The following is a 17,174-nucleotide window of genomic DNA, read 5'->3' as shown; positions in this document are numbered from 1 at the left end:
AAAGTTATTCCCTTTTCATAGTGCATCTCTCTCTGTCTCTGTCTCACTCTCTGTCTCTCTCTCAAGTGGAAGTCCCCAGTGCAAGTTCCATAGTTAATGGAAAGCAATGATACCAATACTACTTTGTACAAAGTAAAGCCATAACAGTAACTATCGTTCAGTGATTTAACTAGCTCTGCAGCAATAGGTCACTCAAATAGCAATCCCTCTCCCACCAGAATGACTCCGTTGCTCATGATTTGGAAATATATAGAGTGGTTTTGTGCACTGTTGCTATTGGTCCTAACTTAGAGACTTTTCTTGGAAATATGGAGAAGCTTACATAGTAGAGGAAGATGAGTAGAAGGAAGAAAAAAAAGGATTAACATACGGGCACTGCTTTCAAAAAAGTAACAGATATCATGCTGTAATTGCCCAACTTTAAAAAATAAACAAATTTTAAATCATATTTTCAAACCCTTGTATGTTTAAATGTTAAAATGTTTGTCATACTCCAAAAGATTTAAAACACAGCTGTTGCTGGGTGAGGGAAGGAAAATTATGCAGAAAAAACTCCATACACTTAAAAACAAAGACGATTTGTGGCCCCACGGTAGAAACAGGCTTATTAAGGTCAAACAGGCTAAAATACTGACACGAGGCCTACTGTAGTAAAACTAGCATACCTTCCCTCGCAGGTAGACTGGGAGAAACCGTGAAGAATGCATAACAAGTTATATTAAGACACTTGTCATAAATGAAAATATTGTCAACATGAATTCAAATGAAGTATTTTTGTATTGGTGATGTTATGCTTTCCATTGCAATAACAATATTTTCTTATGAAACGTAAATATGTCAAACAAATGTGAAATGCTTAAGTTTTAATAAATGATCATTTAATCATCAAACACAACCAAAGTATGTATACAGAAACTTTTAAAGGAAAGTCGGCATACTGCCAAATTCCTATAGAGACTAGCAGGGAAATGATCAAAAAAATGAACACAAAATAAGACTTCCTGTAAGAAGGTCTATAACTCAACATTATTTGACTCCACTGTCAGGGAAACAGTTGAAGGATAGTAAACTGATACCATTCTCATTCATTTCTGTTACACAGTCTTAAATGTTTGTAGTGGTAGCATTTTGCGTGGCCCTTTTTGGATTAGGATATCTGTCATATGTGTATCAAAGTATTACTTGAATTTATGTTATAATTGAAACAAAATTTTTTGTCATTTCTCCTGAGTGCAAAAATTTAATATATATTTAAAAATCATATCAAAACTATGGGAAAGTATTCTTTTACAGATAAAGATATAGAAGTAAAATACATGTGACTCTGTATCTGATAGTTGTACAGATGTCAGACTTGAAGGTTTTCAAAATCCCAAGTGAAACAACACTGCTGTAAATCATGTATAGCTTGGTGTTCTTACTCAGCAGGACCCATCAGCATATAGTACCTGTTTTAAAAGTTAGAGTCTAAAACAAAATACAGTCTTCCAATTTGAATTTTAATAGTAATTCCAAAATTTGACTTTTTGGGATCCAGTAAAAGTTTGGCTATTTTGCTATCCTTAATATTTGTGAATAAACCTTACGTGTATAAAATCAATTTTGAAAAATTCAAGCAGATGAGTGTATGTATGTGGTGTAAAAATAAAAGGACATTCTCACCGTATCCTTAATTAAAAGTGCCATGATTTCAGGGGTATAGGAATTTGGAAGAGCTTTTTGGAGTCTTAAAACAGCCTCTCCAGGAAGTATACCTATGTTGGGCAAATTGCTGGATTTCCCACACTTGTAAATTTGACATTTTAATAAATGGTACAGAGGATACCTTTGGAAATAAGCAAGAATATAGTCATTTAAAAATTTGTCACTAGAATCCAATTTCAATCAATTTAATGCATTCATGTGTGCAGAATTAAAGCAATTGGCAACACTTTACTAGACTCTCTCTGAACACTTTTTTATTTTTTCCAAATAGCATTTCTTAATCTAGGAAATATATTCTTGTTAAAGGAAAACACAGGAGTGCACATCTTTTGAAATTGTTTTATATTTCTGGACTTCTTAGTTAAGAATTCCTAAAATTGACTAAAACATACCATTAAAAGTTTATTCTCCGGTGGAAAAAAAGCTTAATTCTACACTTATTGAATTACATACCTGTTATTCATTGGCATCATGAGTATATACAGTTAAATACAAATTATAGCCTGAACTAAGTCATTAACCTCTTCAAGATATGCAATAATCCTGCTATCACTTTTCCATGGCATATGCACCACTGTGTATGCCATAAACTAATGGAGGATAAATAAATTGTGAAAACAAGTCCTATATTATTTATAATCCTCAAAAACACATTTCTATAATTGATTCTCCCATTGGTACTTTTCATGACTCCATTTACAATTAATAGGATTTATAATCATGAGGTAAAGAACCTGGAGTGTGAAATGTTATGGTTCTTTAAAAAACTTAAATGAAATCATAGTTTTCCTCAAAAAGGAAGTGCTGTTACTATTAATAAGTTTACTAAGTAATACTCTTAAAATCACCATGACTTTTTATGAGTTTACCAAGTTTAAGCAACATTCTTAGTCTCACTACTTTTTTTCATTTTGACACAATACAAAGTCTTAAATTTTACAATGGATTTAAACATACGTTATTTTGATTCATATAGAAGATCATGGTAGGTGGATAATTAGCACTTTGAGTGATATTAGAATGATTCCCGGACAACACGTAACTTGGAACTAATTGTTGCTAATGAATTCCCATTTCTCTAGATTTTTTCCTTATACTTTATAACACCACATGATTAGCATGTTTGTTATTAGTTGTGAATATTTGGGTTGGTGGTTATTAGTTAGCAAAGCAGGGGTCTGGTTCTTTCTTTCTAATCACTTTTTTCCCACTGTTTGGTAAACCTTATAGGCCTGAGATTTGAACTTGAAGTAGTTTGCTAGGTCTTATTTCCCTGTTTGAGTACGTGGTGGGCTATTACCCACACGTGGGCTTATTTCCCGACAAAGGTGAACAATGTTACTCACTTCAAAACAGGAATGAGTAGAGACCAAAGTCATCAAATACAGCCAACCTGTGCTTTACAATTAGGAGCAAAACTGAAAACTGTTGTTCTTGTTTGCCTTCCCTAGGGCTCTGAATACGTGATATAAAGATTCATATCAGCCCTTTTGTGTTCTTCCTCTTAAGGCCTAAATGTTTATTTTCAGTGATTGTATTCTTAACGGATAGTCCATATTTGTTCCCAGACCTCCACGGTTTGCATTTTATTCTGCATTTGCATTCACATTATGTCCCACAGAAACTCTTTTAAATGAAGTGTGTTTATGACTATTATGAAACTCTGGAAAATAAAGTTTATAATGAAATCGACATAGTCATCAAAAGGACGATGAAGGGAGCAATTTGATGTAAACCGAGAGTTTTCTTATGCCATCCCAACTTGTAAAAAGGCTTATCTCTCTTTTTTAAAAAATATTGGAAGCTGAATGAATAAGAATTTCTTTGACAATAAAACTCCTCCTAATGTCTCCATAACTATTTGGATGTGTTCTCGAACATTAACTTAATTTGATAGACAAGCTATAATTAACTGTGACCTATAGTGTTTTCTGTTATTCAGAGACTATTCCTTAGCGATTTGAAAACGTAATTCCCAACTAAATGGTGTACAGTGTCTGACGTTCTAAAGGCCTACTTGTACCATTTATGAGAAGTGGAAATAGTTTGTGTGTCTCTAGGGCTTCAAAGGGAGAGTCTTTGAGGGTGGGGACTAACAATTTTTACAATGTCAAATCCTAGCAAACTAGTGCAGGTGGGCTTTGGTGTTTTTGTTTTTGTTTTTGTTTTTTTAAGGTAGCCTTCCTTTCTGTTCACTGCAATGTTAAACATTATTCACAGGGAAGAAAAAATAAAACCACTGTGTTTCATGAAACAAAAACTCATACATGACATTTTAAGTCTAGTTATTTTATTGATCATAAAAAGCAGTAGTGTAGAGAGAGAATTAAAAATTGCAGCAAATAGGTTGGATGCTGAAATCAGAATAAAACTTTAGCAGTAAAATTAAATCGGGTATTTTGGGTTCAGTTGAACCACTGACTTGAAAGTTCCCACCAGATCTGGAATCATTTTAAAACCCCTGTTTCAGAATATTTTAGTGTAAGAACTTTGTGATAATTCCCCTTTGAACATTACTTTCATTTGAAATTGTTCTTTCAGAAGAGACTCAGTCTCATGAGTAGCCACCCTGCCCTTCACTCTTGAACAGTTCAGATACATGTATTATTTATTTACACTGTATTTTATACATTATTTATGGGAAATATGCTATAACTGTACAGAGCATATGGAATTTATCTTTGAGAGATATGGGTGGTATCTCCACCCAAAGTGGCGTAACCCTAAGTAGATAATAAGGTTACCCTCAGTGTGCAGATAAATAGCGTCTCTTAGAGCGTCATTATGTGTTTGTATGTCATAATTCCGGATGCAAATGCATTTTTCCATCTTCATTTTAATTGTCATAGTTTTCTTGGTTCTAGCTTCTGCCAAAGGGAATCAGGAATTTTGCATTTTGAATTGGTCTTGGTGATGAATTTATGTTTGAGGACAAAAAAAGATATTGAGGAGCAGAGCATTAACCCCTTTCTTTCTTTCAGTGTGCTTCTTTGTCCCTTACTGTGTTTACTATTTTCTGAAGAATATAAAATTTCATGAAATTTTAATGCTAGTTGTGTATTTGGTGGCTTGGCCTATTGTTTCACCACATTTGGGGATTTTGTAAGCTGTGTTCAATAACAAAATCACTAAGAAAAATATCAGACTCCTTGTGTCCTGCACTTCCTTGCGCAGAATAATAGAGACATCTAGACTGTGCTTGTTCTGTGCATATCAAGTGTATTGTTGGTGTTCAAGTATTTTTTATTCTGATAATTATTCAAAGCCAGTAACAGTCTGCATTTGAGCGAGTATAAACATTTTTATTCTGGAATTTGGAATTTGCAGCAACTCAATTTTATTTTCCAAATTACCCTGCCATTTCAATTAGGTGCATTGTTCTTCACTCTTCTGTTTCGACATTCTGAAGGTTTGCTTGCCACCCTAATAGTGAGTTGTTTGAGTGTTTAATATTTATTGAGGGCGTGTAAAGAACGTGCCAGTAGAAAAAGAGGAGAATAAAACATTAAGAAATCAATTATGGGGCTTTTCTTCACTTGTAGTATACTTCTAATATTCCACATACTCGATAACTGCTAAAATAGTATGAACAGCCTCAGAATAATAGCCTTGCATATGGCTAAAGAATGGCATTCTGATGAACTGGAGTCTTAAAAAGTGAACCAACAGTAAAACTCAGACTCCTGCTTCTTGAATTCACAGCCACCTTGGTTGATCTCTCAGTTAAGTGACTTGAAATGTAGAGAACTTGGCCATTCTAAGAATCAGAAATGTAAATGAAATTCCAAAATGCCGTGAGAAAGGCCTTTCTGATGATTTCACCAAAGATAAATGACGAAGGAAGGGGAGAGAGAGAGCAAGTTCAAGGATTCAAAAATCCTTGAAGAATGACAGATACTTTGAAAATACAATTTTGTTAAAAATATAAAAAGCTGGAAGTGCTTCTGAAAAAAACATAGGGAAATTAGAGAATACCTTCTAGCTAATTGTTAGTGGAAATCAGTGGTGAATGTAAATTTCCATGATTCTTTTGTTCAAAGTATAATGCTATAAGGAAAAAAACCAAGAGTATATCTTGGCTGAATGTTTTTTTTTCCTTCCTCACATCAAAATTGTGGATTTTCTGATTTGGGAGTTTAGAAGTAGAAGAGATTTCAGAAACACTTGAGAGAGAGCAATTAAGTGTACTGATTGTAACTTTTAGTTACACAACCTCCCAGGCTGGGAGTGTTTCAATAGAAGACATATAATTTAGAGCCAGAGCACTGGTGTTTGACTCTAGGTTTTGCTGGGAGAGGATAGGCACTGCTACGCCATGAGCCTCAGTGTCATCATCTGTAACATGGGGGATAAAGAACCCATCATGTGGAGTTACTGTGACAACTAAATATGAATGAATGTGGAGCATTTCAAACCGGAAATCTTAAATAAACAGCATATTAAATGATATTTTATCCCCTTGTATTCTGCCCAATCTTCAGCAGCAGGAGTTTGATTTGGGGAGGGAAGACAGGGTGATTGTTAATGAGGTGCTATTTTATAGACCATTTTATAATCATAGAGTTTAAGGAAAATGTCTTTTTAATTCTTATTAGGCAGGGTACTATTATTCTGATTTCCTCAGAGTGTAAAAGGAGACTGGGCACTCGGTTGTGTTGCTGAGATAGTACAGAGAATCACTACCGATACGCTTTCAGGTTGAACCTGAAGTAACAGTTATGTGCAGATCTGGTGCTGAGTACTTTTCTCCACATTTCTGAGTGCAAATGCTTCATGGCTAGTGGCCAGCTGCTTACAAGGTCTTATTATCTACTCGTGCTAAGGATACAATGTTTTCTGCATTATCAGGATGTTCTTTTTGCTAGGATGGTTGCCTAGAAAATTTGTGGTTTGAAGTTGTTTTATATAAGACACTTTTGCGTTTATTTTATCTTAATTTGTTTGCAGACTGAGGAGCACTGAATACTGAGTTTCAAATGTAAAATAAAACATTGGGAAGCAAGCAGTCTTACAAAAGGGATTTTATAACATCAGATAATACTGGCCTATAATTTACAGATTCTTCTGTCACTCCTAAATAGAAATGAGAGAAAATAATCTGAATTTCAGCAGAAAGCTCTCAGAAGATAAATAAGGAGTATGGTTTGAAATATTTACATACAAATATTTGGAGATACAGTGGTGCCGGTTGGATTAGAGTGTTTGTTTGTTTAAACATTTTAATTCTGAATTACAGTTCACAGGTATTTCAGGAGTAAAAGTATATAGAATCGTTAGTCATTTAATATAAGGGTTTACTTTTATTAATTGCATGCCAGCCAGAATACAATGGCACAGGAAAAGGAGAGATTATTGAAACATAAATAAGTATTTTTACTAAGATTCCTAGTGTAATAAGGCTTTATTGTCTCTTCCGTTCATGAGATTTTTCTCCGCAGCAGACTGCTAAGTAGAATTTGAACATTCAGGCCACCTGAATAATTTCTAAATTACTCATCTACTTTCCAGTTATGAGGTTTGGGTAAAACTGCTTGTTACCCCTTGGTAGTAGTCTCCCTTTGGTAGTGATTATTCTTTTCCCATGTTCCTGCTGGAGGGTACCTGCCCCGTGTAAGAATCTGTGTTATCTTCCCAGATCACAGTGGGATCACCATGAGAAGTTGCTAACCTCAGTTCTTGATGTAGACAGATTGGGCCGCAGGCATCAGTGCTGGGTGGATTTCAGGAGGAAAACCTTTGGAATATTTCGGGTGGTGTTTTATATCTGTAGATATTTTCCTCAGCCTTGTCGATTTCATTTTTTAATGTCATGGATGAATTAATTCCGCTCTGCAGGTCAGGAACAACCTGAGTGTGTCAGAGTTGAGTCCTAAAAGATATCAGGCCGTGAAAGTCAGATCTGACTGGAGCACAGGGAACGTGACCCAGAGTGCTGGGTCTAGACTCTTAAGGCCACTGCTTTCACACCTGCCACAGCGACCAGCCCTGGAGCCTGGGGAGGGGAGAGAGGCACGGACATTGGCAGGAGAGCAGGCAAAATATTTAAGGGCAGGTAGATTTTAAAGATGCATCTGGCTGCCAAACTGCTTTAAATTTCATCACAGCATAATTAAAAACATTGAAGTTAGTTCCCTTCCACATTCTTTTGCTTTCTTCCTCATGCACACGCTGTGTGTGGGTTGCTGTGTGTATGGGAGTGGTGAGTGTGCACGTGAGTGTGCACTGGTGCATCTCCCCATGTCTGAACCTGAGGCTTCAGGGATTCCTGGCGCTCATACAATCACCTGATACGAAACTTTTCATTTAAAGATGAAATTACTCCTCGGAGAATTTTCACCAAAGGCAAAAAAAGCACAAAAATTCTTCTCCTCCTCTCTACATGCCTCATTACACAGAGATAGGGGATTCGGTGTTTGAAAAATTATAATTTTTGTAGGTTTTATTTGTGGTACATGAGAAGTGGGAAATCTAGAACTCAATTTAATGGACACTGTCTCTGCTTTCACAAACTACCCGCCACTACCATTGCACGATCATATATATCTAAATAAATAAACACACATATATATATTTAAAGCAATGCATCAGAGTTGCTAAGTTTTAGGAAGTTTTCAGAAATCTACCTTATTGGATGCTGAATTAGACACCCTCATGCCATGTGTGAAGATACCAGCTGGCTCCAATGTGGTGAGCACCGTAACTAAGGAATAATTGGATAATTATTGAGATGTGTTTCTAGATTAAAAGTTCACAATGGCAAATATGGTAGGGCTGGAAAAGGAAGTGTAGTGTCTTGGTGAGAGCTGCGGATGCTGAGTGGGGGTGCTGGATTTCCATTGTCTTGCCCCTAATTTACCATCTGCCCTGAGTCACCAAAATTACCCGTCAGGCCTCTGTTAAGTGGGTTAGTAATAAGCACATTTTATGGCGGCATTAAAAAGGGGCTCAACAAGAACTCTGGCAGGCCTACAGACTTGGCAAAGGAGAAGGAGTGGGGGTGGGGAGAGGGAAGGAAATGAGAAAAAGGAGGAGAGTCGAAGGAGAAAGTCGGAAGAAGTGTGTGAGGGAGATAATCTTGTGAAGAGTGGGCCTCCCTGCAGCCGGCGTGGGCCACCCTGAGGGACACCTCAGGCCACCACCAGTCTTCACCCAGCACAACACTCACCTCCCCGACTTTATCATCTTTCAGCAGGATAGAGTGTGGACTTAGAAAAGGTTTCACTTCCAGACCTTTCCCAAGCACATTTTAATGTGGCCCCTGAATCCTCAGCCTGTGTGCACACTCTAAGTATTAATCTGTGAGCTTCTGGTATTTAAAAATATCTAAAAGCTTAAAGGGTAAGAGGACAGTTTCACTGTGTTAAAACAAAACGCACTGCCCAAACTTGTCATGCTTAAATGAATTTGCTTAATGATTTCCAGGGATTTTTTTTTTTTAGAGATCTGTGTAAAGAATTTTATACTTTTAATCTGAATGACCCGAATTTGAAGTTGGTTAAGTATGGCCTCAGAGGAGTATGTTTTGAGAAGAACAGTGTTTACCCAGGGCTCTAGCAAAGTGTGGGTGCTGTTTGGTGGTTGATTGAGTTGAATGCTTAGACAGTACGTTTGGGTTATCCAGTGGATGCAAATGGGGGCCACCCAGATTTTTAAATAGGACCTTTAGCCTGCCAGACTTCAAATAACTCATTAATAAAGAAATCCTAGGACTTCCAATTTCTCAACTTCAAGTACACCTTGGTAAACGTGTATCCCTTTTCATAGCAGTACCTGGACCCCTTCTCTCCTCCTCTCTCTGTGTATGAATCTCTCTGGTCCCTTTTTCTCCCATGGCATTGTTGATTGGGAGACATATAAGTCATCATTTCCACTGAAGTTCTGTGCCTTTAAAGGTCCTGAGAGACACTGTTGAGACAGAAGTGGAAAGTCTAGGGGAGGGGACTAATTAGATATGGCCACCCTGGCTGTGTGTGTGACGGTGGCCGTCACCGACCCTGTCTGCCATGGCTCAGGGACAAGGGCAGACCTGTGATTGTGAACGTCTCTACGGACTGTGCAGGTGTGGGAACGTGAGTATGTGTGTGCAGGAGCATCATGCACATTGGTGCGTTCCCCGCATAGACTGGCGGCTCCCCTGGTCTGGAGGGACTGCATTGTTCATTTTGGGAGACTAGCCAGCTCTTTCAGGCCACTAGAGATCATTTGCTAAAGAGACCCTCGTGGTTTGAAAAAGTAAATGTACTTCCCGAAGAGGAAACCGCCTATGGATAGGTGTAGACCAACTTCACGTTTTTAACCTTGTGATTATTTCATCAATTTCTACATAGCTGCTAGCTGACCTCTTCAGAGTCAAGACCACCAGACTCTCATTTATCTACCTTTTTGAATGGGACTGTTAGGGTAGAAATTTTTGAAGAACAAAACCCCACTATTTTTGGGCTGGGGAAAGAAATGATTCTGGCATCATGCTGATGTGATAAACGACCAAGTGAGAAAATATGTCAAAGTGCTTTGTATACTGTAAAGCAATTTATAAATATTAGGCATCAAATCAAACCTGATGGGGTGGGGAGGAGCAAACCACCTGTAAAATCATGTTATTTGAAGGTGAAAATAAGATCAGTGTGCATTCCCTGAGCACACACCAGCTGGGAGATAGCCCAAGGCATACCAAACTGACACTAAGTCAGCTCAGGTTAGCTATTCTTTCCAGAAGGTCTGTAAACTGAATACACCTGTATGTAGATATTTCAGGTTTGACTGGGTCAACCTATGTCATTACATTACAAACTTTAGTAGCTGTCATTCGTTGAGTGCTTGCTGCATGCCTGGAAATATGCATATGTTATGCCTACAGAGGATTATTATTATTTTTTAATTGAAAGGTGATTGACAGAGGTGTCTTTTTTGGTCCCCATTTATGGATTAGGATATCAAGAGTTAGGGAGGATGTGACTTGTCTAAAACCATGTAAGTGGTGCAGACAGATTTCAAGTTGGGATATGGCTACCCTCAAATTTCCTTTCTTTTGACCATGTTATACTGCAACTGAGTATTTATATATATAATATATATTATATATATTAAATATATATATTAAAAGATTTTTATATATTATATATTACCTATATGTAATATAGGTAATATATATGTTTATGTATAAAATATATAAGTGTATATTAAAAGATTTTATTTCTTTGAAGGGGGGGCAGAGGGAGAGAGAGAGAGAGAGAATCTCATGCAGGCTGCACACAGAACAGGAAGCCTAATGCGGGGCTCAATCCCACAACCCCGAGATCATGACCTGAGCCAAAATCGAGTTGGACACTTAACCAACTGAGCTACCCAGGCACACCAAATATATATATATATTTATGGTGGTGTGTGTTTGTGTGAATGCAAGTGTATGAGATGTTTTTAAATTATACAAGTCTTTTTCAGTTGTTTTATGATATTTAATATTGGAGATCACAGTATCAGATGACAGTTTAATGCCAGAACCTTCTACATATCACTTAAGTTATTCATTTGTTCATTCAGAAATGTATTTGTATTTAATGTGTTACAGACAATTTCCTGGGATGGAGGGCATAAGAATAAATAAAACACAGTTCAGGACTTCAAAACATTTATAGTGTAGAATTCTACAGGTCATCATAAAACAATATGGGAGTGAAATGATAGAAGTGTGCATGAGGTGCTTTGTTTGTATCCTGGGGCAAGTGTGTGTTTGTGTGTGTGTATCAGGGAAGGCTTTCTGGGGGAGGTGTTATCTGAGCTGTAATTTAATTAGCAAGTAGGAAGTTATTAGGGGCTGGGGCCAGACGGGGTGGTGGTGGGAGAGGATGACGATTGGTCTGGGGGGGACAAGTAGAACATATCTGTCAGAAATCACACACTGGAGCACAAGGAACAGGTTGAGGAATGGTCCTCAGGGGGTGGACTATGAGGGCTTACTCTATGAGGGCTAGGGACCCCAGATTGTAGTATTCTATAGGCAGTATGGAGCCGTTCATTCATTCCACAAACATTTCCTGAGCGCCAGCCAAGTGCTAGGCACCGAACTTGATAGGCAGATGCAATGGCAAGCAAAACTGACCAGTTCCTGTCCTCAATTCTAGTGGAATTGAACTGGGAAGTGATTTGACTCAACTCTTTAAAGCGGGGAAGGCCTGAACAAGACCAGCAATCACTACGTGAAGAATGAGAGATTTATTTATGAACTATTTAGGGGTAAAAGTGAACAAGACTTGATGACTGATTGGATGTCTGGGGGAGGGGGGAGATAGGTGTCATGGATGATCCTCAGGTTTATACCATGGATAGATGGGGGTTATATCTATTGGGATCAATAACAAAGAAGAATGAGTAGGACATTGGTCAGAAGACAAAGAGTTTAGCTTTGGACTTGTTGAGTGAGGTGAACATCTTTGCATGGAGAGGGTTTAGCAGGTAGTTGGGCATACAAGTCTAAAGACAAAAGAAAAGATCCAGAGACACGAATTTCGTGGCATATGGGTGAGAACTCAAATTACGGTAGTGAAAGGAACTTCTAACGAAAACATGGAAAGTGATATGAGGACCAGAAGTTATGCCCCAAATTAAGGCATAGATGGAAAAAGGATGCAAAAGATGGAGAGAGGAAAAGTTACCAATGGATAACTTTATTCAGGAGGAAGGATAGTTTGGGAAGTTGCAGTTCATCTGTTGGAATATTGGTGGAACAGTAAATGATGAATGATTCAGGTCAGTTCCTTAAGCCTTGACTGAGTGCTGAACATGCACCATACATTGTGCTGAGCCAAGAAAGAACAAGAGAGGGAAGATCCAGCTTTATCCTTGCCCTGGAGGAGCCTGTGGTCAAGGAGGTCATTGCCTCTATTTGACTACCAGATACCAGTATAATTGCCTTCTGAGTAAGAAATACCATTTGATGAATCTTAGCATAGCATCATTAAAAAAAAAAAACAACCCTTATTTTCAAGCATTTTTGAGAAATGTTAGAAGGCATGGGAGTGTTCAAGCCGTTGAAGAGAGAAAACATGGGGAGAATCATATGCTTGCTCCACATATTTAAAATGGCTATCTTTTGGGGCCCCACAACTAGACAAAATGTGAGTGGAAATTAGAGGGAAATGAAACCCGTTTGTATGTTATACATTTGTATATTGACCAAGAACTTCCTGATGGAGCAAAGCCTCTCACTGTCGGCCTGACAAAAGAAATAATGTCTGGAGGACGATTGGGCTCTCAGTATCAGGTTAAAGTGTTGATTCCATGATCTTGAAGGTCTCTCCAGCCCTGGCTTTTCCATCTAGCCCTGTGAGTGTCTCCTAGAGCAGTGGTTCTCAGACTTTTAAAGAATCACATGCCCCTTTGACAATCTGATGAAAAGTTATGGACACTCTCCCCGGGGAGGAAAATGCAAGTATGTCCATAAACACAATTATTGCTGAAACAAGCCCCCCCCCCCCACAAGTCTTTAGGAGGTCTCTGGACTTCAGGTTAGGACCTGTTGTCTCAATGGATTTCCAATAGATGAGAACATAGGCATCGCTTACTCTGAAATTATATACATTGAAGAAAAAAGCCTCTTTGGGACTTAATTTAGAACCATGACTATGGTTTGCTATACATCTAATGCAATGCATCATTGATTTTATTCTGTCAGCTTTATTTTACAAGTGGCCCCGAGCAACTCACAACTTCACAGATATATGTACATAATTGTATGCACATATCTTATTTTAAAAATAATAATGATGCTGTTTGGTGTAACCACAGAGAGTCACAGAGATACGTTATTGTAACTGAGATTCTCGGGTAGATGGATTTTGGGGGAGTTCTTTCTGATTAGGACTGTCTTACATATTTATGCCAGAAGAGTTCATGAGCTATTTCTGATACTTAGACTTTAATCATGCTTAATGAACTGAACTAAACATAATTCTTGTTCTGTTTTGGTAACCTTGTGGATTTCTCCTAATGCTCAGTTTTGTATGACTATACCGTTCTTGAAATGCTAATACCCAAAATGCTAATTCAAGAGAGGACCACAAAAGTTAGATTTCATTTCAGAGAAGGGCATTCAGTATTCACAGGCCTCTCTGGAAGAGCAAGGCTGTGAGAAGAGTGATATTAGGTGGAAAATATTGGCTCCTTCCTTTGGTGAACACACAAATTTAAACATATAGGTTGCACAAAATTTGGATAAACTGAGGTGGAATCCAACATTTCTTGCATGAATGCCTGTATAATGTGGCGATAGCTGTGAGAAAAGAGGAGCCCGGCATCTAAGACCCAACACAATGAAAATGCAATGAATCGGAATGCCTCACAGATCATAGCGGAATCAGAATTTCCAGCAAGGAAAATCTTTTCATGGTGAATTAAGTGGTGGATGAAGAAAAATGGTGATGAAAAAAGGTAGGCACAGATCACAAACACTGGGCTCAGGGCTCACTGCTGAAGATTTAAGAACCTTAGCTAAAGCTATGCAGAATAGAATGTGGAAAATTGAATTTACTAAACAATTAAGCATTGAATTAATCTACATCCTGCACAGTAGAAAAGTGGGGGAGGGAGCAGAGCAGAGCTGAATAAATCAGTGGAGCTCATTAAAAGATAGTGAATATATCAGGTCTGTTGTAGCATAAAGGAGGACAGTTTCCTGTATAACATGGAATAATTCTTGGGTTCTAAATCACCTTTCTGGAGTCCTGGTCTTAATCAGATTAACAAACATGCTTCTGATGAGGTTGTTCTGTTGCTCTGTATTTTAGCTTGTTATCGGTAGCTTTTCTATTAATTACGAGTCAGATCACCAGTCAACAATAGTAGTGAGGGACAACATAAATAAAATGAGAGAGCCCAGGAGATGTCACTTGCAGGATCTCATGCATCCTGAAACTCCCACGGGTTCCTGCAGCCTCCCACATGCCTTGCCGGTCTTTTGTTCAATTACAGTTAATGCAATACTTTGCCATTTTCTCCTTCTAATTATATTTTCAAGTGGGATTTGTAGCACATAGAAAAACATCCTTTTACATGTCGAGGCACCGGGGTTTTGTGCCTGGCATTGTCTGTCCCCTGGGTGCTGTACCATTCTTTCTGCAGAGCTCTGAATAAACAAGTCCCCCTTTTAGAGCTGCAGTTGTACAAACTGAAAATTTATGCATTAACTGTTTGCATTCTGAGCATGTGTTCCAGATTACGTCTTCCAGCATTCTTCTGACATGCTGCAGAATGCGTGTTTGTCAAAAGCTCTTCTCTCACAGCGCACATATCTTTCAACCCCAGCATCAGCGGATCAATTAGCACCGTTTTGAGAATATGCATAACGGTTGAGTCAGACATACAAGTGGTGGCTCTTTCTGCGACTTTATTTCTTTGGGGGGGAGGGGCGCATTCTAGGGTAGGTGGCAGGCAGGCATCCTTTTCAGGAACAGGGACTCTTCCTTTGATTCTTACACAGCACGCCTCTTAGATGGGATCTTCCCCTTTCTCTCCCTGGGTGTCAGAGGCATTTTGATCTCCTCAGCCTTTCTTATCTTCTCTGGGACACGAAAATACTTCTCAAGACATAAGCAGAGAGCAACTCTGATTTTGCTAGGCACATTTAAAATGTTGGGAGGGTCAGTAAACTTTACTGCTACACGGCCACGGACCGGGACATCCACTGACCGAAACGAGGTACGCATATTTTACACACAAGATCATCTTGCCTTTGCCACTAATAATCTTGAAGACAAATACCACTTCCCAGCCAAGAAACAGCTTTCTCTCCTGCATCATTCCTACTGTGCAGGATGACCAGTGACTCATAAGGCTGTTTTTGAAAGCTAGCACTAAAAGCTAATTAAAATCTTTTCTGGTGATAAAGGGAGATTTGGGAGAAGTGTTGCCATGATTGTTTTCCCCAAGAATTTAATTTACTGCCAATTTCTCCTATCTGAATGTTACTTTCAAATGCACCCAGTGATAAGAAGCAACATCTGTTTTCCGTTCAATAGTACAAGAAGGCTCGGCATGGGGCTGAGTGTACACAGTCCATGTGAATCTATTGTTATTCTCATTCCTTTTTTGTCCCTGTGCCTGGTCCATTTGCCATGTACCATCCGGCAAACAGCTGACACATACTAGCTATTACGGACCCCGGCCTGATTGTGAGATCTTAAAAGCTCTGCCATGTTTGTCTTCTGGGATGAATCAGAGTCCTCTCTAAACCGCAGTGCTGTAGACCGCGGCTCCCATTTTGCATTTTCAGAGTAGTAGCAGACTGTTGTGCCAGAGGGTTTGTTGATGTTAAAAATATAGTCAGAATCAAGTGGCAGCATTCCCTCCCCCCCTGACTTATTGGCCTGGGATGTTTCTGTTTTCCTCGGTAATAAAGCATACAATTACTTATAGAATAACTATTTATAGATATTATTTTAGCTCAGAAGCAGAACTTGGCAAATTTTCAATGTGCCAATGTAGCTCCAAGCTGCTCTGTGAAGGGGAGCGGGGAAGATGTCCTGGCTGTCCGCCCTAGCCTTCCACAGCTTCGTCCTCGTATGATGGGGTCCCACCGGACCAGTGTTAACAGACCACTCGATTTGGATTTCTGATTTGTGCCCCCACAGCCCTCTTGGAACAGAGATCACGATGACACGGCGTCGACTCGTTCGGGAGGAACCCCAGGCCCTTCCAGCGGTGGCCACACATCACACAGTGGGGATAACAGCAGTGAGCAAGGTAGGAGAGGTGTTCTCATTCTCTTGTGCTACTTGTGTGATTTTTAAGGGCTGACAAATCAGAAATGTCTAGTTAGTTCCTATTTGTGCAGTTTTCCCTAGAACATAAGCCCCTTAGAGTAGGAGAGTTCGCTTCTCTTATTTTATTCTCCAGACCCTTTCTTCTTCTCTGCCATCCCAGCTGCCTAACTGCCTGTCACCTGGCCACCTCCATAAAACAGGGTCGGGGAATTGACTGAGGGCAAGTTTAGAGGAGATTAGAAGTTCAAATGTGCATAAAGAGCATGCCCACTAATACCCTGCGATACAAATAAAAAGTAGTATTATTACTTGCCCTAAGAGGCTTCTCAAGAGATCATGAAGAAACATCTCCCAAGATTCCAAGTCAGTGGTGTCTTCAGATGCTTAGAAAGCAGTGGGCCTCTTAGGAACTCATGCTGGGCTTCCCTCTCCACTGGGTTGAAGCCGTTTTTTCTGGATTTACTCATCCGCATCTCTTAAGTGCTCGACTTGATCGCAAAGTCAGACTACAGGGACTTAGGAAGAAATGAAAAGAAGCCAGATCAATTTAGCTCGTATTGTTCCTTGAATGCACATATCTGTGTGCGTATTTGCGTGTCCATTGATGTGCACGTCTGACCGTGACTAGTAGGAAAGAAAGTTTTAACATAAAGTTAATCTTCAGCAAAAAGGCGAATGAGTATTCAGATGTCTTGTACTGCCTTCGGTGAGACC

At 38.9% G+C, this 17,174-nt stretch overlaps 1 protein-coding gene across 2 annotated transcripts in view; it reads left to right on the top strand.

Moving 5' to 3' along the window:
- Window positions 1–17,174, top strand: part of MEIS1 (Meis homeobox 1) — a 132,206-nt gene that overhangs the window by 12,723 nt on the left and 102,309 nt on the right. For both annotated transcript variants that reach the window (XM_035728929.1, XM_035728930.1), the window contains exon 7: window positions 16,329–16,440. In XM_035728929.1, the coding sequence (XP_035584822.1) occupies window positions 16,329–16,440 (112 nt within the window). The remainder of the gene's footprint in view (window positions 1–16,328; window positions 16,441–17,174) is intronic.

The sequence above is a fragment of the Zalophus californianus genome, chromosome 8, assembly GCF_009762305.2.
Source record: "Zalophus californianus isolate mZalCal1 chromosome 8, mZalCal1.pri.v2, whole genome shotgun sequence".
NCBI lineage: Eukaryota > Metazoa > Chordata > Mammalia > Carnivora > Otariidae > Zalophus > Zalophus californianus.
The sequence above is the reverse complement of the archived record's forward strand: the minus strand, read 5'-3'. Positions and strand labels throughout refer to the sequence as shown.